The sequence below is a fragment of the Crocuta crocuta genome, unplaced genomic scaffold (genome assembly GCF_008692635.1).
Source record: "Crocuta crocuta isolate KB4526 unplaced genomic scaffold, BGI_CrCroc_1.0 scaffold258, whole genome shotgun sequence".
Lineage (NCBI taxonomy): Eukaryota > Metazoa > Chordata > Mammalia > Carnivora > Hyaenidae > Crocuta > Crocuta crocuta.
In genome coordinates, this window is record NW_027532842.1 from 3,977,111 (window position 1) to 4,001,823 (window position 24,713).

Sequence of the window (24,713 nt, forward strand, 5' to 3'; positions counted from 1 at the left end):
GGGGGGGGGCTCTGGGCAGTCTGGTTCTCCTCTGGCTCCTTTTATTTTCCAAATGAAGTCAGAACCAAGTCATCAGCTCAGAGGGAGAAGTCTGAGGTGGAAAGAGATGAAAGAGGCGCTCTAAAGGCAGGAAAACTAATTAACAAAGGAATTATAGCAGGATTGCCGAGCAACAGTGAGGGCTCACCTGAGGAACATGCTCACGATTTTAAATCTCTCCTTTTCTAACGTAAGCATTTAATGGTACAGATTGCCCTCTGAGCACTTCTTTAAACAAATCCCAGAAATGCACGGTTCATTATCACACGTTAGAAATCACTTCTAATTTCCTTTTTGATTTCTTCTTTGACCCAAGGATTATTTTAAAAGATATTGCTTCATTTTCCAATATGTGAGAATTATCTTAAAAGATTATTATAATTACTGTTCTCATTACCACCATACTCTTTATGATGTCAATCTTTCAAATGTATTATTTTATGGCTGAGCATATGTTCATCTTGGTGAACATTCCATGTGAACATTAAAAGAATGTGTATCCTTTAATTTGGGAGTTTAGTGTTCTTTCTATAAAGGTTGATTTTATTGGATTGGTTAGTAGTGTTGTTCAAACCATCTATATAGGTATATACATTTTAAACAGAGAGGGAGAAAATGCAAACAGTGGAGGGGGTAGGCGGGAGGGAGAGAGGGGGAGAGGGGGGAGAGAGACATTGAGAAGGGGAGAGAGAGGGAGAGAGAGGGAGACTCTTAACCAGGCTCCACGCTCAGTGCAGAGCCCAACACGGGGCTCAAACCCATGACTCTGGGATCATGACCTGGGCCAAAATCAAGCATCAGACGCTCAACTGAACCACCCAGGGGCCCCTTGATACTGCTGGTTGTAATTCTGTCACTTGGGTACTGGCTTTCCAATTGTCCTTTCTGTTCTCTGTTCCTTTCTTCTTCCCTTCCTGTCTTCTTCCGGGAAAACCAAATGATTATCTTTGGGTTCCATTCTGTCTCCTCTATGTGTTATTCCAGAGGTTACTGGAAATTAAAATGCACATCCTAAACTCATCATCATGTACTTTCAAATAATACATTATTTCAAGACCAATGTAAAACACAATAATATAATTCCATGTCCCCATTTCTACCCTTATAGCTCTTACTGCCAACTGTTTCAATGTCACATTAGGGTACAAACTCTACAATCAACTTTAAGCAGTCAACAGCCTCTAAGCAAATAGATATAAATATATCATTTTAAATGCCCGTTTTTCTTTAGTCCCATATTTACTTCTTCTGTTGATCTTTATTCCTTCTTGCACATCCAGGCTACCATCTGGTATCGTTTTCATTTAGCCTAAAGAGTTTTTCTAGCATTTTTTGGTAATGGAGATACACTGATGATGAATGCTCTCAGATTCTGTCTAAATAAAATATGTCTATTTCATTTCCATGTCACTTCATTTCATTCATATTTCATTTCTGGTCTTTCTGGTCTTGTGTCTGATGAGAATCAGCCGTCATTCTTAACACTGTGCCTGCCCTATGTGTAATGTGCTTTTTTCCTGTTGCTTATGATTTTCTCTTTACTTCTGTTTTTCCAGCAATATTCCTAGGATATGACTAAATGGGATTTTGTGTAATTTACACTTCCGCAAATTTGCTGAGCTTCTTGAACCTGTTGGTTGATCTCTACCATCAATATTCAAAACTGCTCATCTGTTATTTCTTCTACCTTATTTTTGCTCTCTCCTCTCCTGGGACTCCAATTACATATGTATCAGACCCTCTGAGATTAGCCCACATTTTGGTTGTTCTGGCCTTTTTTTTTTTTCCTTCAGTCATTCGGTTTCTCTTATGAATGAGTTTGATTAATTTCTACTGGGTTGTTCCCAAGCCACTTCTGCTGTGTCCATTCTGCAGGGAGGACCATCAAGTGAATGGTGATTCATCAAATAAATCAAGTGATTCATTTCTGATCCTGGCATTTTCAGTTCTTTTTCTTTATTTTCTCTACAGTTTCCATTTCTATGTTGAAATTCCCTATTTCTGGGGCGCCTGGGTGGCTCAGTCAGTTAAGAGTCTGACTTTGGCTCAGGTCATGATCTCACGGTTCGTGAGTTCGAGCCCTGTGTCAGGCTCTGTGCTGACAGCTCGGACCCTGGAGCCTTCTTAGGATTCTGTGTCTCCTTCTCTCTCTGACCCTCCCCACTCGTGCTCTCTCTCAAAAATAAACATTAAAAATTTTTTTTAAAAAAGAAATTCCCTGGGGCTCCTGGGTGGCTCAGTCAGCTAAGCTTCCGACTTTGGCTCAGGTCATGATCTCACAGTTGATGGGTTCGAGCCCTGCATTGGGCTCTGTGCTGACAAGCTGTCAGCTAGCAGCTCAGAGCCTGAAGCCTGCTTTGGATTCTGTGTCTCCCTCTCTCTTTGACCCTTCCCTGCTCACGCTGTCTCTCTCTCTCTCAAAAACAAAGCATTAAAAAAATTAAAAAAAGAAATTCCCTATTTCTTCATGCATGCCATTCACCTAATTTTTTATTCTGTCCTTCAATGTATTTTTGTATCTCTTTCTTCTAATTTCAATCTCTGTGCTGACAGGACCCATCTGTTTTTGAATGTTGTCTACTTTTTATCCTTGACATATTAATCAGCTGTTTTAAATTTCTGGTCTGCTAATTACAACATCCCTACCATGTCTGACTTTGGTTCTGACACTTACTCTGCCTCTTCAAATTGTGTTTTTTTATCTTTTAATTTTTTTGTTGAAAGCCAGACATCTATACAGGGTAAAAGGAACTGGAATACAAAGGCCTTTGGTAAGGTGCTGGGAAGGTGTGGGAAAGTGTTCTAGAGTCCTATTGTTATGCCCAGATCACGATCTCCCCAAAATCCCAAGACCACCAAGGAGTCCGAGTCATGTATGCAAAGGCAAAGGGCTTTATTACGGGCTTAAGCTCGGGCTCCCAGACCTCACCAACGCAATGAATCCAAGCTGAGAGCCCCGAACAAGGGCAGAGTAGGGTTTTTATGGGGTTTGAGACGGGGGCGTTACATAAGTTGTGACATGGGAGCAGTGATCCAATCATAATTATTCAACATCATTGACAGCGGGTTTGACCATACACATTGTCTAGAGTATTCGTTACTTTTGGCGGGATCCAATTACAACATTTAGAGTACCTTTAAATTCAACCAATCACAGAGCGAGCCTAGGGTCTTGTTCGGCGACTAACAGGTTAACTTTAACATTAGGTAACAGGGTCCTATCTATAGTTTCTATCTCCAGGCCTCTCCCTTAGTAATGTGGAGGGTGGTCGCTGGCCTTTCCTGATTGGGTGCTGCAAGGGTGGTTTCTCCTGCCTTGGGCAATGTGTAACTGCCTGATAGTTTCAGGGAAGCTGAAACTCAGGCCTTCTAGTTTAGAGGGGAAACTTAAAGCCTGTCATGGAGTCAGTTTGGTTTAGACGCGTTTAGACTTGTGGCCTTACACTATAACCTTTTTTTCTCAGCTTTACTGATATATAACCGACAAAACTGTACATATACTTACAGTGTGCATTATGATTTGACATGCATATATTTGGTGAAATGATTACCACAACTAGTTAAAACACCATCACCTTGCATACCTTTTTTTTTCTTTTGGTGAGAACCCTTACGATCTATTCCTTTAGCAAATTTCAGATATACAATACAGTATTTCTAATTATGGTTCCCGTGCCGTACATGAGATTCCTGGAACTTACTCATCTTATAACTAAATGTTAAGGTTTGTACCTTCTGACCAGCATCTGCCCGTTTCCCCTTCCCCACACCCCTCACCTGGTAACAACCATCCTGCATTTTGTGTTTAGGAGTTCAACTTTTTTTTTTTTTTTTTAGGAGTCCACACATAATTGAGATCATACAGTATTCTCTGCACGGCTCATTTCAGTTACCATGAAGTCTCCTAGGTCCAGCCATGTTCCAAATGGCAGGATTTCCTTCCTTTTCCTTGCTGAAGAATATCCCATTGTATACACGTATATTCCACATCTTCCTATCCCTTCGTCTGTCCATGGCAGCCCTAGGATCTGGTCTCAGTCTTTCAGTGCCAGGCCCCTGGGTCGCACTCCCCTCCCCCTTAGATGAGAAAGGAAGGTGAGAAGGGGCTGCAGTAAGTACTTCCTTTCCCCCAGGTGGGTTAAGCCCTGGTAAAACCCATCTTCTTCAGGCTCTGTGAAACAGTTTCCTTTGAGGGCAGAAAAAACCAGAATGCTCTGGCTGTACTCTAAAATGGTTGCTTTTCCCCTCCATGGAAGTTCAAGGAGATCTTTCTGATACTTAATGTGAGAACCTAATAGGGCTCCTGACAGAAAACTCCCAGAAGTGTGGGAGCCCCACTAAGAATGGATCCCCTAGAGCTTTTAACTGTCACCCTTGTTCTCACTGAGCCCCCCACAATTCACCAGTCTCCCCAGATGTGGGGGCAGTGGTTTGAACTGTGACCTCAGTTCTCTGACAGGTCTAAGAAAAAGCTTCTGGGTTTTCAATTTGTTCAGTTTTCTTCTTGCGGTATGACCGGGAATCATTTCCAAGCTCCTTAAACGCCAGATTGGAAACTCGAAGTCCCCTTCAATATATTTTTCGTAGTATTTATCAGCTCATACATTGGGGTCACCTGTGGGTCCTGCTGCCACCAATTGCTTTTTCTCTTAATTACGAAGTCAAATTTTTCTCCTTTTCTGCAGGTCTTACATTTTATTTTTTCACTGGACAAGGCATGTAGAAGAATAGTAGAAACTGAGGTAGAGAATGTTGAGTCTCCGGAAAGGGCATGCTTTATAGAAGAATGCTACTTTAGGCTGCTGACAGTAACAATCACGTTCCTAATCTGGGAGTGAGCATAGGAAAATTTTAGTAAAATTTAAACATTAAAAATGTTTAAAATCTTCCCTCAAAGTTTTCAGATGGTCTGCTTTAGTCACAGTGTAAATCAAAACAATTAGAGGAACATCTAGGGACGCCTGGGTGGCTCAGTCAGTTGAGCGTCCCACTCCGTTTCAGCTCAGACCATGATCCTGGGCATCATGGGATCAAACCCCACATCAGGCTCTGCACTGTGCATGGAGCCTGCTTGAGGCTCCCCCCCACCCCACCCCCACTCCTCGGCACTCTCTCTCAGAAGGAAGGAAAAGAAAAATATCTATAAATCACATAAGCCTATATGATTTATAGATCCTATAGATCTATAGATTCCTATAGATTCTATAGATCCTATAGATTCCTATAGATTCTATAGATCCTATAGATTCCTATAATAGGAAGGATACAGATGACAAAACAGAGAAGGTCAATGATAGACAGGACTAAACATTCAGATTTGGCTGACTCTCCAACTTGTGCTCTTAGGAATTATTCTACATCTAAATTCTGCCATGTAGAGGTCCATCTAGGAAAAGAAGAAATAAAAAACAATCTAAGTCATAATTACATCTATAATGCCTGTAAGGAAGTACTTCTGATATTTCAGGTCAAATGATGGGTCCGGAAAGTGCTTGAATCCCCAACAATCCTGCCTTTCAGGAGAGGGGGCTCTTATCCTTGCCTCCAATTTGCTGACGGGGGGCTTTTACCCCATAGTTCCCTAAGTATACATTACTCACCTCCCTTCACTGGCTTTCTACTTTAGTCCACAAGAAATGCAAACATTTATCTCAGTTTGAAGCATTACAATTTTTAAAATTCTTGCTGTTTCTTTCAGTCAACTTGTATCCAGACACAGCTATACGTTTTCTCCTAACACACCCTTTTAACCCTAGCCTTTAAACTGCATGGAAATGTACACGTGATCTATTTCCTGCACATACTGCATTTGTAAATCTCCCACTCCTCCCCAAAATCCCCCTAGAAACATCTTGGAAATCTATTCAGTGCATGCCTTCAAAATATTAGGTGTCTATTTTGAGCAGAACTGCACTTAATATAATCAAATAATCTAACTCCAAATTTTAGATCTGATTAGATAAACCAAATTTGAACAATCCCTTAATGTAGAGGTTTTTAAAATCTTTTTTTACATTTATTTATTTATATTAGAGAGAGAGAGAGAGAGAATGAATCTGAAGCGGACTCCAGGCCCTGAGCTGTAAGCGCAGAGTGCCATGCAGGGCTCAAATTCACAAACTATGAGATCATGACCAGAGCCAAAGTCAGACACCTAACCGACTGAGACACTGAGACGCACCCTCCCTCCTATTAAGGTAGTATTTTTATGTTGATCTAGCATTTGGTTTGAAATGAAACAATATGTATCATAAGGAATATTAGTAAAAATATTAATTTATTAAAATCTTTGAGAAGAAAACAGACCTCCTTTTGCATTCATGCAATTACCTGAAACATGGAAAGTAAACAGAAAAACTGATTTTGTAATAATTTTTTATTTTTTTAATTTATTTCTTAATGTTTATTTATTTGTGAGAGAGAAAGAGCACGAACAGGGTAGGGACAGACAGAGAGAGAGAGAGAGAGAGGGAGAGAGTGAGACACAGAATCCAAAGCAGGCTCCAGCCTCTGAGCTGTCAGCACACAGCCCAACGCAGGGCTCGAACTCACGAGCTGTGAGATCATGACCTGAGCCAAAGTCAGATGCCCAACTGACGAAGCCACTCACGCAGGTGCCCGATTTTGTAATAATTTTTTAAAGGACAGGTATATTTAAAATTAATGGAGTCTCAGAATTTTCTTAAAATACCAAAAATAACCAGAGATGTATATATTGGTTTATACGAGAATTTATAATAGGATCACCCCTCAACAAAGAAACAACTTCTATGTCCGACACTAGAAAAGTAGTTAAATAATTATGGTATATCAATATAATAATCTCTAGCTATTAAAAACTATGTCCTAGAAGAGTCAACAAAGATGCTTATTATATATTAAGTGAGTACAGGCTACAAAACAACATGTATAATAAGATATCATTTTTATGTATATACAAAGCATTACCGATTATCTTCTCTGATTATGAAAATCTTGCAATTATTTTCCTATGTGTTTTCCTGTGCTCTGTAAGTTCTCTGTATTATCTCATTAATGCCCCTAATACAAGCAAAAACCTTGGGATGGGGGGCTGCAGTAAAGGTCTGATCCAAAGGGATCAGGTATCTTGTGAGCCTTCATAAGATGGGAAAATGAAGACCACCATTATCATAAGAACGAAGAGAAAACTAGTAAAAAACAGCCTCGAGGTATTAAAGAGGATTTATGCCATCCTTGGCACAAATGTCCTAAGTTTCCAGTCCTTTTTAATGCAAATTGTATTAAAATTACATTATAATGTCAGTAGGAATTTGATTGCAAGATACTGTGATTTTAATTGAGCAACTAGCTGACAGGAACCAGAGTATTCAGATTATTAATCAAGGAAAATGATGAAAAAGCTCTGATTTAATTGCTACATTAAACTGTCATTATTCGAAGAAAAAAAAGTCAATATTCCATAGTTAGAAAACCAAGTAACACACTATTAACCAAAACGGTTTTTAAAAAAATGGCTTCCCTGTCTCCTCCCACTTTCCCCAGATCACTCCTATGAGAAGTCAGGAACACACAAAAGAAAAAAAAAATCTGAAAATTACTAGACTAATTTTTTATTGTATTGGAGAAAGCTTTGATCTTGTAACTGTAAGGCTATTCAAGTTACAAATCTGCTCTTTCATTTCTGTGACTGTTCTTAAACTCATTACAATAATCAATATTTTCTCACTGAAAAGATTTCAATTCCCTGAAAAACCTGGTAAAAAATCTAATGCTGACAAAATTTCTTCACCTTTTAAAGTCAAGTGTTTCATTTGGATGTAATGGGAACATGGTACTTGGTAAAAACCTAGAGATTTCCCAAAAGTTAGGCAGAGTTACAGGGACTTCTGAGGTCTATTTGGGATCTAGGACCACATTCTTTCCTTGATTATGCAAAGTCAGTTATATCTGCATGGCACTGAACCACCCCAGCGATGTGATGACTATCAGAATGACCTGGTAAGTCAGGGCCTGGACAAATTTTTTTAACATTTATTTATCATTGAGAGACAGACAGAGACAGAGCATGAGCGGGAGAGGGGCAGAGACAGAGGGAGACACAGAATCCAAAGCAGGCTCCAGGCTCTGAGCTGTCAGCACAGAGCCCGACGTGGGGCTCGAACCCACGAACTGCGAGATCATGACCTAAGTGAAAGTCGGACGCTTAACCAACTAAGCCACCCAGGTGCCCCTAGAAGACTTTTAATATGACAGATGCACGCAGTCCTAAAACTTCACTTTAAAAATACCTGATGAATGATGACAGTCTTAGAAAATGATATAAAAACGTAATTTTGAAATTCTGATTCTTCCTAGCAATTTTAGATCATAAAAAATGAGATCCCCAAATATCTCCTGTAGTATATTTCGACGCAGGGGAAAGCCCCCACAACACCTGAAGATTCACCCAAAATGGAGCCGTTGTGTATTACACGTGTGAGTGCTAGCGCACGTCACAGTAAGTGCGTATATTTCCTATTCCAGGACCATATCGATGTCAATGATATATGCTTTTTAAATTCTAAGGAGATACCAATTTTATGTTATTTGCTGTACGCTGCACCTAGATGGGTACTGAGTGAATAATCACTTGTGAAGAATCTACTGGTAACCAACAGTGTGCTATTCTACTGCCAGTAAGTGAGTAGGTGTGTTAGTTTCCTACAATTACATCCTTGGCGTACGGATCACGACAGTCCCCTTTCTGCAAGTCTCGTTGGGCTGCGAGCGCGGATCGCAGGAGGAAGGGGAAGGTAGGGGTGAGGTCTGCTGTGGGAGCACCGCCCCTGAACGGGAGGGAGAGCAGCCCTGCTGCGTCCCGTGGTCTCCCACACGGTCAGCTCCTGTTTCTCTCTGCACGTTCTTTTGCCTTCCTTTCCCAGCCGGCTTCCTCTGTCTTCTCTTAAACTCTGCCCGCGACTCCAGCTTCCGCGTGCAGGTGGCCTTCACTCCTTCAGTCCTGGGGGACATGTCAGCATCAGAGCCCGTAACAAACGAGCAAGCTCACTGCGTTTCTTAGTTCAAACTTCCTGCAAGCACAGGACTGACCCGGCTCATCTTTTCAGTCCAGATGCGTGCTGATTCTCTAGATCACATTTCTAGGGCACAGTGCAGTGATCCTCTCTGGAGGGACCCCCAGCTCCCCAGGCGAGTCTAGCAGGACAGTGGAGACGCAGTGGGGCAGCCTGACTAAGGCTCACTGTCCTTGAGGCCGGTGCCCGTCCCTGGTCCACTCGTGAAGCGAGCGTGGATTAGGCAGATGCAGGGAAACCAAGGCTGGCTGGGGCATTACTTTCCTATTGCTGCTTCTCCTGTGGTAGCAAACGACCACACGTTTAGTGGCTTAAAACAACACACATTACGTATCTCACGGTATTAGAGGTCGGAAGTCTGAAACGGATTTCACTGGGCTAAGTCAAGGTTTCAGGAGAGCTATGTTCATCCCAGAGGCCCCACAGGAGAATCTATCTCCTTGTCTTTCCCACCTTCCAAAAGCGGCCTCCGTTCCGCAGCTAATGGCCCCCTCTGCCAGCTGCAAAGCCAGCGACGGCTGATTCGGTCTTTCTCACGTGACATCACTCTGATGCGGGCTCCTTCTACCTCCTCCCTTCCGCATGGACAGGAACCCTGGGACAGCGCTGGACAATCCAAGTTAACCCCTTTCTCTTAAGATCAGCACCCTTCATGTCCCTGTCCCGTCACACAGCGTATCCACAGGTCCCAAGGATGGAGACATGGACATCTTCAGAGGGGCCATTATCATTCTGCCCACCACGAGCAGACTACGCGGAACAGGACATGTGATGTGTGGGGTTTACTTACAGGCTCCGTAAACACAGCCGGTCTAACACTATGCTGAGTGTTACTACAGCAGGAGATAGAGCCTGACTACGAAAACTTTAGCCACGGATGCTGGTTTCCATCTTTTATACTTTACATCAACAGACATTTCAGCCATAAAAACAAGAGACCAAAGTGTTCTTAAAAAAATATTATGAACTCAAACAGAAAGACTTTTACCCTCCAATAATTTACCAGCTATTTTCCAATAATTATACCAATTTATACATTGTATCAAAAACCACTACTCAAAATCAATTGCAAGTAGTTTAGATCCCAGAAAAGAATCTATTTTAAAACAGATTTCAAGTAATTTTCAAATTACTTTTGCCTCTGCCAATGATTATAGATATATTAAAAACAGAACAACACAGTACGATTCTTTTAAAGAAAAAATACTTCTCCAGACTGTTTCTTCTTCAAACGTTAAATAAAATTACTTGAATGTTTTTATTTTTTTATTCATTTTGAGAGAGAGAGAGAGCATGAGTGAGCACCAGCAGGGGAGTGGGGAGAGAGACAGAGAGACAGAGACAGAAAGAGACAGAGAACAAGCACCAGTGGGGGAGGGGCACAGAGAGAGAGAGACAGAGAGACAGAGAGAGACAGAGAGAGAGGAAGCACCAGTGGGGGAGGGGCACAGAGAGAAAGAGAGAGACAGAGAGACAGAGAGAGAGGAAGCACCAGTGGGGGAGGGGCACAGAGAGGGAGGGAGAGAGAGAGAGAGAGAGAAAGTCCCAAGCAGGTTATGCCCTGTCAGTGCAGAGCCGGACACAGGGCTCGAACCCATGAACCACAAGATGACCTGAGCCGAAATCAAGAGTCAGATGCTTAATCAACTGAGCCACCAAGGCACCCCAGAAAGTACCTGCATGTTTTTTAAAAACGTATTTCTGTGCTTGAGCCTACCAGCATGTGAAATCATGGAGGATTTTCTAATCATTAACAGCGCTTCTGGAAAATTTTGCTGTGAAAACCTGTCACCCAAATTCAGTGTAAACCATCTAAACCCAAAAGGAGTGGGACAAGTGATAACACAAGATCATGACATAAATGTAAAAGTTAGAGGGAAAACATTCTGACTTCAAAAAGCTTTGAAGGAAGATGCATTTTCATGAATATCTGAGTCTTAAGAAATGAACTATTTCCTGGGCAGTTCACATCCATATTCAAACTTAAAATAATAGAAAGTCCTTTCTGCTTTATACTTGCTTGTGTTCACATAACCTATGTGTGTAATATATACACAGTACTGTATATGCAACAATCAGTTTATCTACTCACCTCAATTTGGAACTTGGTACCTGCATTTTAGTCAGTAAAAGTCAGCAAATCTCACTATTTTGGGGCTTCGATCTTCAATTCATTTGGAATACTACTTAATCAAATAATGCTTGAGCACCTACTCTATGCCAGGCATGTTATGAGTGTTAACAAGTTTTCAATTTATCCTCTTAAAAAGAAAATGAGTCCTGTCCAAGCTTAACAAAGTAATTCACAGGTTTTTTTTAAGTACCAATCATTTTATCCTCATTTAATAAGCTTTTAAAAATCGACACTACTTTGAATCCACAATTTGGTCTTCTCTAACAATCTGTAAATTGGCCAATTTGAACTTTATGTCTTTAGCATATAAAGTTGGTATCTTAAGACCACTGAGTTATTGGGGCACCTGGGTGGCTCAGTCAGTTAAGTTTCTGACTTCGGCTCAGGTCATGATCTCACAGTTCGTGAGTTCGAGACCCCTGTGTCGGGCTCTGTGCTGACAGCTCAGAGCCTGGAGCCTGCTTTGGATTCTGTGTCTCCCTCTCTCTGCCCTCCCCTGTTTGTGCTCTGTCTCTCTCTGTCTCTCAAAAATAAACAAACAGTTTAAAAAATTAAAAAAAAAAAAGACCTATAAGTTATTTCACTCTGGGAAAATCAGGAGGGAGGTGGGCTCTTTCCTTCAAAGCTGCGGTCTCTTTGGACAAAACTAACAACTGACCTGAAACCAATCTGCTGGTGTCAAGGTTAATAACGTGGCACTGGGAACCAGAAAGAAGTGTTGTAGACGTAAGAGGACTTACTTAGACTGCTCAGCTGACGTATGATAGCAGCAAGAGTGCTGTTGGTGACACATTCAAGTTCACTGGTAATCCCTTCCGGCAGGGCTCCCCCGCACAAGTGCCGGGGTTCAATGTTCCTCTTCACCAAAGGCATGGCTCACAATCTGAAAATCAGAAAGACAGTTTTTTTAAAAGCTCACATTCACATTTTAACAAATTTAGAGTTTGCATTTTCCTTTCTGCGTGAAGAGTCAGTGAAATACACAACAGAGGGTGAATTAATCATATTAAAGTATATCGATTTCAAAGACATACATAGTGTACAGCCCTACTTTTAGAGAAAGAGAATGTAAGCAAGATTTCCAGTCAAGTATGAACGACTGAAGACATGCATTTTTACTTTCCCTCCCTTCTCTACTAAAATGATGGGAGAAAAAGGCAGAAGCCCAGAAGTACTTTCCTGGGGCAGGAAAGGACACAGTAGCCCCAAACTGGACAGAGCCTAATGAGATTAAGACACAGAAAAAGCCACATCCCGGAGGCAAGTGGGAGGGAGAAAGGAAGTGAACCCACCTGCCCACCTTCCCCAACAGAATGTGTCATGTATCCATGACATGGGCAGAGGTGGGGGGAGAGGGGAGCAGGGTGGATGGATCCCCAGGTGCGACAAGCTAATGAACTAGATGTACTACAAGGATCTACAGGAACGAATATGAAAACAGGAGGGCTAGCTTTTAAAAATCCATTTACAAATTCCTTCTCCCTTCCTGGGCTGCCCCCACTCCACCCTACCCAGCAAGTTTTACTTTCTCGTGAATTCCGGGATTTGGACTTGAGACACGAAGCATAGCTAAAGGTCGGAGTAAGAAATGCACAGAGACCAGGGGTATTAAATCAAAGTCTACACTGAGTGTAAGACAGGGTTGCTCCCCACACCCTCATTCCCCAACTGGCTTCTCCACTCGGCTCCCAGAGCCCCGGCAGCCTGGTTTTCACTCCCACCCAAAGAGACCGGGATAGCCCTCCCTGGGACTATTGGAGGAGGAAAGATCTACAAATCTGGACACTGAGCCAGAGCTCCCCGCTATGGAAGATGCCAACCAGGTCACCCTACAGTTACGGTCACCAATAATTTCTTCCCACACAATTTCCACACGGGTTTTAATGCCCCAGACATAAGAACGCACAGTGAAGGATGACCAGACACTTCATGAAAGCCTTCCCCAAGGTCCTGGGAAGCCTTTTCACTTCTGTCCTCAAAAAGTACTTTATAAATAACATAGGGGCGCCTGGGTGGCTCAGTCGGTTAAGCGTCCGACTTTGGTTCAGGTCATGATCTCACGGTTTGTGGGTTCGAGCCCTGCATCAGGCTCTGTGCTGACAGCTAGTTCAGAGCCTGGAGCCTGCTTCAGATTCTGTGTCTCCCTCTCTCTCTGACCCTCCCCTGCTCACGCGGTCTCTCTCTCTCTCTCTCAAAAGTAAATAAAATATTAAAAAAAGAAAGTACATTATAAATAACATAAAATCTCCCCTTTTTGGCTAAGGAGGTATATGGAGTTTCAAACTACCACTTATACAACCAATCTACTGCTCATACAACAGTCGAAAATCCAGGGACTGGGACAGAACTGTTACTTTGACAAGGTTATCATACTGCCCAACTTATTAGGAACAGAAACACAAGAGCCGAGGACGCTGGTCAGCAGTCAAACCGGCCCTGAAATGCCACTCTGGAATTCCTGCTACGTGAGACAAAAAATATCCTATTTGTTTAAACCACCGTAGCTGGGTTTTCTGTTACGCCGTGTGAAACTTATCTCCCACTGGTACAACAACTGAATGGAACATGGTACCCAAAGAACCTGGAATGTGCTAAGCATCTAATAAATCTTTGCCTTTCTTCCCCCTTTCTTTAAGACCTTTGCTCATGTATCTAATACAGAGTACCTACAACATACCCGGCGGTGTAGATGACAAGGATTCAGTGGGGAGTGAAAACAGGCAAGGACCCCCCCCTTCTCATTGAAGCTCTATTCTACAAGAAGAGAGGCATTGATCCAACCACACTGGTTCATGAACTTGGGGTTAGAAAACCATTTGTGGGGGCAGGTGCCCAGTTGTCTACAGTCACGAGCAGCCTCCCATGGACGCTGGACGGGATTTGCTGACCTGAATATGAAGGGTGAACAAGGGTCCTGTGGTAATGTGCGAAATGAAGAGAAGGAAGGCCGAAAGGGGGTAGAGCTAAAAAGGAAAAGTTCTGTTCAGTTACCCGATGTTTTATTGACTATTTCTGCCTTATTTCCATGAAGGTGGTGGCTCAACATACTGACCCCATTTTCAGATTCAAACACTACTTCACCCATTGACGTAGGCACACTGCCTACAAGCACATCCCTTCACCTCTCGGTGCCTCTGTTTCCTCCCTGTAAAATGGGGATAACAGGAGTACCTACCCTAGAGAGTGAGAATCTAATGAACTATCACATATATTAATCATTTAGAACAGCCTGAAATATAGTAGCACTAAAGAAATATGACTGATTATTAATTTAATATCATATATGTTGTTATAATGTTAATTCTTATTTCTATTATACTAAAAAAGGAACAGTTGACTGACGATAAGGCTGAACCACAGAAATTAACAATATTTGTATAAAACTTATGTGAAAGAAGACATACACGCTCAAGGAAGGAATGCTAAAATACAAAAATTCTAGATCTGTCTACAAGTCTCAAGGGAAAAAGAGAAGGTTTACTGTGAGCTGTCATTTCTTTCTGGAACCACCTAAGACCGACAGGACAGGATGGTCATGAATCACAAGAAGATGAACCAGAATTCATCAGAAGGGGAAAAAAGAAAAATCATTAATAAGCTTAATAAAAGTACAGTGTGTGGGAAAGAAAACTACTGAAAGCGAGAAGGAAATTAAGCAGCAAAACCCGTGATCTCCATCAGGAAGCACGGAGCGATCAGGGGGTGGGGGGTGGAGAGGGATGTGGTGGTAAAAGCTTCTAAAGACGGCTCAGGTAAGCTAGCAAACTGGATGTTCTAGAAGAATCTGTGCAGTCGGCTTGCGACGCCGATCTGTGAAACTGGCCCAAGCATGAACTCGCTTTTACATAATTTCTCACAGAGGTGCCGCCAGCTTGTCCGAAACGTGGCCACAGCTAGTTAATACCTACGTCCCCTCTCTTCCTGGGCTGGGGAGCTCCCCGGTATCAGATACGCCTGACGTTCATCAGGGCATACGTGGGGGCAACCAGCGGGCTGTTTGCCACACAGTGAACCTCAGACACGCGCACACGGTTCTCCTGACGTTCTCAGGTAGAGGGGCTCACGGCCTGCTCTGCTACCCCACACACCCCTGCCGAAGGCCTTCAGTTTCATATTTAAGACAGCCCCCTCTTGTGTTCATACAGAGAACTGTTTGTTGCCTTAACATGGTGAGTCCTGGGAGGCTCCATGGGAACTTGGCAAACCCGTGGAAAGGGCTCACCTAGAAGCCGTTATTAGGACACCAAGGAAGAAAGCTGAACTCTAAATGGGTGTAGTAACCACATTTTTTGTTTCTGCATTCTGCTTTGACATCTTGGAGCCAGATGGAGGTCCCTGGAGGGACTGGCCCTTCAGGGGGTGAGCCTCGTCCTAGAACTAGTAAACTCACCCAGGGGCTGGCCTCTCGTGTGCAAACCTACCAACCATAGCTCACACCTCCTCTATCTGTTCTCACACCCCATGCCACCGACCATCCGCCCCAATCACCCCAGGACCAGGTACCAGACAACCAGGTACATTATGCCCCAAAGCCTGCTGAAGTTACTCGAAGTAGCCAATCCCAAACCCGCTTAGCCCGCCTTCTCTGTCCTTTCCCAAAGAAACCACAAGAAAGGCTCTTGGTGTCAGTTTCCTGTGCCGCTGTCTCCAGGTAGCCCCCAAGCCCAGACTTCCCCACATGGTCCCCTCATGATGCGGTGTACCCCTCATCTTCGGATCTGTACCATTTATCTTACGGTATCATCTCCCGATCTTTTGGCCACACTATACATCACCTTTTCTGTTAGCAAACTATATTTTAAGACAATAGGGAAGTCTGAGAAGGATTCCAAGGAGGCAACGTGGAAGTTATTCATCTGCAGCCCCGCTTACCATTCCAAGGGAAACGCAGAAGTCTACGTGCCTGGTACCAGGCTAGGACTTCCTCCCGAAGTGGACTATAAGCTTTCTGAATTCAGGGACGGAGTCTACAAGTCTGTGTTTCCCACACCACCTTGTATAGTCCCCAACACAACCCGAGCATCGAAAACCTCTCTGCTGGTTACACACCCACATGTGTAGACAGACACGTCTGTTTGGCCTTCTCCTTGGCATCTGTTGTTTTTCCAGTATCTCAGCCCTAATTAATCCCAGCCTTCATTTCTCACCCTCATGAGGCATCTCTCTGTCACTCCCACACTTGTCTAAACACAAATGATACGCCAGAGGGAGGCCGTGCTACTCTCTCCTCAACTCCAGAAAAATTGTTCTGTAGCTCCTCCCGAAAGTTCTAATTGCCCAGCAATGACTTTCAGGACTTTCCGATCCGGTGTGAAGTGCTTTACCACATGTATTTTTCCCCTTTATTTCATCTGACACTAATCCAGTTTCGAATAAATTGAACAGCAGGGTAAAGGAGAAAATGTGGGGTCACTCATTCAGACACGTAATGAACTAACCCAATTAGTCACCAACAAATCACTTAAGTATGCTCTCGAGTCCTTCACTGGGGAACTACGGTGCATCCAGAGCATTCCTCAAAGTCATTCTGTGTGCTGAGGAAAAGAATCAAAGATCACTAATCAAACGTTTATGGACCATCAGAGGTTACATAAGGTATTGCTATTAAACCCGTAGTTCGTCCAACCTTTCTGGGAACTGTTTCAATTTAGAGAGAGACAACCTGGTTCACATAACCGTGAACTAGATTCCAGACACGGCTGAAACCAGGCCAGAGGCCTTCCCTGGGAATTCGCAAGTGGGACCCCCACACCCAGCTCTGCTCTCTCGAACAGCAGACACAGGAAACTCCTCCACCACAGGAAAGGAGACGGGCACAGTCACCGCGAAGAAATGAGAATGAAGTGACAGACAGGCTGGGAAAGACAAGAGGCGGACAAGGACACCCCAAGGCTTTGCCCAATCCCCCTCAGCCGCATGGACAACGAGGAGAGGACACTTCCACGCAGCCCTCCCCCATTCACCGGGGGTCAGGCTTGCATCGCGGTTTGATGGCTTTTCCAGCCTTTTCTCGCTTCCTCCCTTTCCTTCCACACCGGCAGCTGCCCTAACCAACTCCTCGCAGGTATGGCCCCAGCTCGATGGCTTTCTCTCGAGGACCCGGACGAATACGAGCAGCTCTGGGAGCGGTTTAAGAACGCGGGTAGTAACCCAGGGACACGGGCCTTGTGCACAGAGCACTGTGCGGGTGGTGAGGAGGCCACGTTGGAAGGGCAGGTATGAACGGTCCTGCGGAAAGACGATTGTTCACCTGCTACAGACGTGAGCCCTAAGTGACCTGGAACCCATCCCGGCGGAGGGAAATGCCATGCCAGGAGTGATAATGCAGACCTTTGGGAGATAACGAAGCTAAACACACCTACAGAAACAGCAGAGACGGCTCACTGCCGCTAGCCTGCACGGATGGCCTGCGTAAGGGTAATGAGGCACTGAAGGCCGTTAACAAGCAGTTAATGGCTACGTGAGAAGATGGGGAGCCTTCCTGGTGGGGGCAAACTGGTCCTCCCCGTGACCTGCAATGGAGCTGGGGACTTAACTGTGACAGCTACGGAGCTCACAAGAGCACTCTATTATTACGCAGGTCTTCAGGGACCCTGAGACCCGGAACAGGGACTTCTGACGGATGCCCACGAGGACGCTGGCTCCAGACACTCCCCCCACCCACCAGGACCCTCCAGAAGTGGTCCGCCCACCGCCGGCCCGCAAGACGCCGCACAGGCCTCGCCCCCGCGGGCTGGCAGGTGGCCACGTGCGCACGCGTCCCTGCCTGGATGCCAAGCGGGGAGCCAGTGCCGGCCCCGGGGGGAGACTGACATCACGCAGACTGGCGAGGACACGCGCGGTGGGCAGCCACGCCCCAGAGGTAAGACACGAGCCTCGGGAGCGTGGAAGACAAACTCTGGGAAGGTTCTGGATGTGGTGACCCGGGTGAAGCTTCAGGGGGCGTGGCAGGCAAGGGCATGCTGGGATAGCCCCTCCCAAGTAAAAGACACGTCCACAGAGAAGGACGCACGGCGCCTAGTAGGCTGGGTCCTGGGGGCCCACAGGCCAGGTGGCACAGCGGCTGCCCCCTCTGAGTGTGGCCCAGAGCAAGAAAAGCCTCTGCAGCGGGGCCGGGCTGGGCACAAACAGCCCGGATGCTGGGGCCGTAGGATCCAGTGACCCTGGATGGTACACTGCGTCTGCAATGGGTGCAGCTGCAGTACGGAGCCCCTGGGAGGCGCCGGGGGCGGGGGGAGAATGCACGGCCCTGGGGTCCGAAGCAAGGCCGGGCCATCGCGGCCAAGCACGAAGCACCCTTTGCACAGAGCTCTTGGTGTGTGCAGAGATCATGGAGCGCAGCAAGGGCGCGAGCACCCAGGGCTCCCCCACATGAGCTGGGATTGCAGGTCGACCAGTCCCCCCGCTGGAAGCAGCACGGCCCAGAGCGAGCCAGCGTGGGAGGCACCGGCGACTCCCACGAGCAGGAAGTCCAGACCGCCAAGTCACCCCCACAGCTGCTGGTGCTCTCCGTGCCCTGTGCCTCCGGCGAAACGCCGACTGTACATGCAGCAGACGGGGGTGGGGGGCACTGAGTACACACGAGGCAAGATCCACGGGCCGCAGCGTCAGAACGTGCCTGTTGGGACCCCATCTGTCACCGCATCTGACCAGCGGCCCCGCTCCGCAGCGGGGAGGCTCGGGAGTGGCCCCAGCTCACCAGACGGACCACCCAGCTCACCATCCAGACGCAGATGGCCCCGAGCGCCGGGGCAGCCTTCTCAGAGCACGCGGGCGCACCAGCTCAGCGGAGTCTGAAAGGACGGGCGCCACGCTTCACGACGCGGTGTCTGTGACGCCAAAGACCTCTCTTTACCGCACCGTGGCCCTAAGCAGGGCACCCAGGCTTAGAGGCCAAGAGGTGGAAGCAGTTACCTCTTACCCCCCACTTACCATCACTGCCAAGAGCCCACTGAGGGGTTCTCCCCGGCCACCCTCACGCCACTGGACTCTGGAGGGCTGGGGTCCCCGGCCCCAGAAGGGCTCATTCGTGGCAGGGGCGTGGTCAAGGTCCCAGCGAACTGCAAGTTCTGGCTCTGGAGGGTACTCTGGACTCACTGGGCCAGGGACCAGAAAGTGAAAAGGAGTCCCCTGAGGCAGAGGAAGCTGACTGCGACCCAGAGGAAAGGCTGTGTTTACTCAAAGGGCGTGGGAGCCGCAGACGCCAATCTTGTTGTCTGCTTCTGGGAGGATCCAGTAACTTCCTACCTTACTTCGTGTGCTAACGCAACGTGCATGCACGCAGGCGTGTACGTCGCACCTGCTGGTGTCCTGGAGGCTCTATCTCATTGTTAACTTGTTTCTCACGGTGGGGGTTTGTTCTCTGCGCCTCGTTTCAGGAGAGCTTCCTGACACAGCAATCCTGTGTTTGCTTCAACAGAGACCGTGGGGTTCTAATTTCTCACCGAGAGCGTGGGGTTTGTTCTGATTTCTGGAGCCCCAGGCAGATGGCAAGCCATTTCTCCAGGTTGGTGAGCAGTTCTTCCGTCCAATGTTTAGGGGATCTGACAACCCTCTGAAAATGACAATGTTCGTTCTGAGGCTTCAGCTCCAGCCTGCTGCGTCAGGCTGGCCCGAGACGCATTTCCTTACCATGGGCAGCATTAGAACCCAGCCTCCAGCATCTGTTCCAGTGTCCTTACCCGCTCCACCCCCTTCGCCTCTAGCACCCAAGGACAGGCTGCCAATGTGTTCCTTCCAGCATGGCAAGGGTTTTTTTTAAAACACACACACACAAATTCAGACACACATGCACTTCTACTTTATCCAGCATCTGTACGTGCCCACAGAAACTCAAATGGCTAATTTCACTTCCTATATGTGGCTTGTGAGGACTCTCTTCAGCCCCTGCCTCTCGATCACTGTGTCACATCACGTTTCACTGCTCCTTTAACCCTCCCCAATGTGGTCCTCAAATCTGGAACAATAAACAGTGACACACAGCAACTACTGACGAGGTATAGTGAAAAACTGAAAAGGATCGGTCACCAGCCGAGAATGATACGGATAAAATGGGGAACAATGCGGAAGACAGTGCTGACTATAGAGCAAAAACATAACACTCTAATCCAACTTATGGATTATATTAATGAATTAACCCTGAGTCCTGTGTGTGATCAAACTTTCCCTGCCTTCCTTATAGCTGAGAGGCTCACATGAAAATGTGTGCTGGGCAAACAAAAACTAACGTACTGATGGCATTATTAAATGTTAATATTAATACAACATTCATTCCTAAGATACTATTTTCCCTCTAATTTTATTTAGTGTACAGTTAACCTTCACCTGAATTCCTCCTGCAAATTTACTTACTATGGCGGCTGACTGTCCGAACACTGGCATTTAACTTCCTGGAGTAGTAATCGTCTAACTAAAGTCAAATGATTAACGAATTTCAAGTCATAGCAGTGTGCCTTCTACATAGAGGCAACTTTTCTCTCTTCCACTAACTTATCTAACCTCTTTTTAACATTCCATACCCTGGGGCGCCTGGGTGGCTCAGTTGGTTAAACATCCAACTTTGGCTCAGGTCATGATCTCAGAGCTCATGAGTTCGAGCCCAGTGTCGGGCTCTGTGCTGACAGCTCAGACAGAGCCTGGATCCTGCTCCAAATTCTGTGTGTGTCTCTCTCTCTGCCCTTCCCCTGTTCATGCTCTCTCTCTCTCAAAAATAAACATTTAAAAAAATAAATAAAATAAAATTTCATATACTAAAACTCTTAAGTTTTCCTATAGAATGATTAGTTGGAGTGTCTTCTCTAAAAAGGTTACAAAAGCAATTCAACAAATGTTTAAAACGGTGTGAAGTTCTCAGTGTCCCTTTTCTAAACCGTTCCCATCCACACCAAACCAGCTGGGGTGAGCAATCATCTTGGCGATTTGTCACTGGTGGATCTTTCCAGATCACTCACTGTTGCTGATTTTTAGTTTAATTTCACTGGATTCAGAAGACATGATTTGTCTGAACTTGTCTCAATTGGTTGAGATTTGTCTTATGGCCCAAAGCATGGTTTGTCTCAATGTGCATTCCACATGTATGTCCAACAGAGGTGTGTTCAGCTGTGATGACTGACGACAATATTGTGATCTCTTATTTTCTTAACTATTTCTTAGTATATTCCTTCATGAATCACTGAGAGAAGGTGTGAGGCTGTCCGCAATAGCAGATTTGTCCGTTTCTCCCTTGAGTTCTACCAGTTTTTACGTATTCTGAGGGTCTGCTGTTGAGTCTACACACACATTTCAGATTACGTCATCTTCCTGCTGAAATAAGCCCACTCTCCTTATGTAATGTCCCATTTACCCCCGAGTTTAATCACTTTCCCGAAGTCGACTTCAGTCATACCTTTTTTGATCAGTGTTTATGCAATATAAGTTCTTCCTTTCAATTTTACCCTTTCTGTGTCTTTAAAGTAGATTTAAGACAGCATAAAGTTTGGTCTTGCTTTTTCATCCAATCTGGCAATTTCTGTCTTTTAAATTGGTCTGTTTAGATCATATACATTTGATGTAATGTTGATACATTAACATCAAGGGAGAATTTAAGCCTTCCATCTTGCCAATGGTCCTCTACATCTCCCATCTGCCCTCTGCTCCATTTTGCCTCGGTCTTCTAATAAGTATTTTCATGATGGCTTATCTTCATAACTGGCTTTTATTCACTTTTCTTTTAACCTTTTTAAAGTGGTTTTCCTATATCTTATGATGTATGTTTAATCACAGTCTACCTTCAACTCCTACTAAAATACATCATGCATAGTGTGTGAACGCTGGCTGTAACCTCGGAAGAGTGCATTTTTATTTTCTTTCTCCAATGCTGATACGATGTTTATGTTCACCCTCATTTTTCACCATATCAGGGTCTATTCATTTCTCTGTGAAGATCCAAACCGCCAAACTTCTTTCAGCATTTCTTACAGTGCTCATCTGGAAAAAAAATCCCTTCGGCTTCTGTTTGTCTTAAAAAGTCTTTAAATGGACGCTATTTTTTTAAAGATATTTTTGATGGGTACAGAAATTTGGGTTGCCAAGATTTAGGCTTCTTCTTTTTGTCTTTTGATAAAGTTATTATTCCACGATTATCTCTGCACCTCCATTTGTAATATTTACACCAGAAAATTTTCACCAGAAAGACCAAACCACAATTAGAAGCTTGGAACTTTCAGCCTACACACTACCCTCCTACTCTCCAGAGAAGGTACAGGGACTGGAAATGGAGGGAGGGAGTATCAGTCAGGCTTATGTGATGAGGCCTCATTAAAAATCCCCGAGGCACGGGCTGTGGAGATCTCCCAGGTCGGTGCGCACAACCACACAGCAGGAGGGTGGCAACCCCCAGCTCGGTGGGGTCAGAAGCTCTTGTGCTTGGGGCCCTTCGAGACCTCATCCCACGTACTTCTTCATCTGGCTGTGCATACCTCCCTGGGTCCCGGGGGCTTTGCTGCCCTCTCGACGTCTGTGTCAAAGGAGAGGAGCCGCCGAAGGGCAGACCTTACCGCCTACCAGTCCCCCAGTACGAGCATCTCCGCATGGCAGCACCACCAGAGGGGTCCTGTCTCGTCCCGCTTGCCACTCTCCGTTCTTACCAGCGCCTGGTGGAGGCCTGCAGGCGAGGGCTTGTGAGCGTGAACCCCCTCGTATCTGGGCTCCTGGTTATTGTGAACTGATGTGTTAACTCACATTCAACCTCCAGGAGCTCATTTTAGCCACTTCGATGGTGGTGAACCTGCTCCGCCCTCCTTGCTCTACAAAACACGAACCAGCTTCCACCATTTATTTCTATTTATCAGAGCCAGATCACCTGGCTTCTCCTTTTTACTGATGGAAGCAATGATCACTTCCAACTTTTTCTCTCCTAAGTGGAAGAGAAACTCTGTCAGCATGGTACGGACAGATCAGCTTCCTCTTTTGTTAAGACCTGAAACTGCTAGCTAGATTCACGAAGGGAAAAGAAGGCACACTGACATTCCTGCAGAGCGAACATCTGAGTGTACCCCAAGTATCTGGGTGCACAGACCCCAAAGTGAGCAAACTCTTTTGGAACGAAAGGAGTAACACTGCTACAGGGGTGTGGATAATAGCTTTCAGGCACGGGGTGGTCAGCTGCGGGTAGCATAAATTAAACTGAAGCCCACAACTGTGATCATCCCCCAGCTTATTCCACAATCGTAGGAAGGATTGACCAGATGCAGAGTCTAGTAACCGTGTTAAGTCTTTAGGACACATTTAAAAACTGTACTGCTGACACTTAGAGCCAAGTGTACAAAACCGAACCGACAGACTGTGTGATGGGTCCCCATCTCCGCTCTGCGGCCACAAAGACGATCCTGAGTCCTGAGCGCACGCACAGCCTGCAGAACTTGGCAGTGTTCATGATTCTGTCTTTTCTCTTCTGGACGCGCGGGCAACCTCTGCTCCGATGGCCGCATGGCTGCCAGGCCATCAGTGCAGCGCAGGGCGGAACCCCATCACACTGCAGAGACGCTATTGCACACCCCAAACTCAACGTGTGCTTGCTGCAGACGGCTGCCTTTTGAATCGCGCTCCCTTGGATGCCTGAATTCTGTGCTCCAGAGTGATCCGAGCAGAAGTGCTCCCATCTCCACGCTCCTACAGAACCGCCGGACGTGCTGCTGCCAAGCCCTGGCTAGGACTTCCTTCCACACTTCATACCAGGCCCGGTCTAGTCTGAGGGGCAAGGGCCAGGCCTGGGTGGCCTCGCTTCACGGCGCGCTGCCGGCCTGCTGACACTCCCCAGAAGATATGTGCCACAGCCGAAGGAAGAGCCTCGGATTCCTCAACTCCCAGCCTGTGACCTTGACTTCCAGAGCTACTCTGCCTCACCTCCTCTTTTAGCTCAACTGCAGCTCCAAGCTGGGACGGGGTGGGGTGACGAGGGCTGGGGGACGCAGTGTAAGATTCCATCAACAGCCTCCCACTGGGATAAAGGACTACAGTTTGCTATTTAGGACACGGGCTGTGAGTTTCCGAATGAGGAGACACAGGAAGGTACGGAGAAAGCAGCACTGGATTAGGAACTCGGGGACCTGGCTTCCAGGCCTGGTTCCGCCACCAACACGGCATGACCCTGTGCAGGTTTCATAATCGGGGGGCGGGGGGCGACACCTCAGTTTCCTCTTAGAAAAAACAGAGCCGCTCTGCCTATTCCCTCCAGCTCTGATACGCTTGGTTTCGTCCTTTCAGTTAGATGTTGGGCTGGCTCTCAGAAACCACCTGCTGGAGTCATCCGCTCTCCAAACGCTTAGTGCATTTCTATGGTCCTTTAGCCAGCGGAAATAAAAAGAACAGACAAAAATAAGACAAGATCCCTTTCCTCAAAAAATGAATCGCTTAGTGAGAGACACAGGCATATACGTGGCACACCCAGTGTGACTGGCACTGCATTATAGGTAGTTCTCATACCTGAGAAATTAAATTTAAGCGCAGCT

At 45.9% G+C, this 24,713-nt stretch overlaps 1 protein-coding gene across 1 annotated transcript in view; it reads right to left on the reverse strand.

Annotated features, from left to right (window-relative positions):
* Window positions 1-24,713, reverse strand: part of WASF3 (WASP family member 3) — a 70,936-nt gene that overhangs the window by 29,018 nt on the left and 17,205 nt on the right. The window contains 1 exon segment of the mRNA XM_077745419.1: window positions 11,967-12,109. Coding sequence (XP_077601545.1) covers window positions 11,967-12,099 — 133 coding nt within the window. The 5' untranslated portion in view covers window positions 12,100-12,109.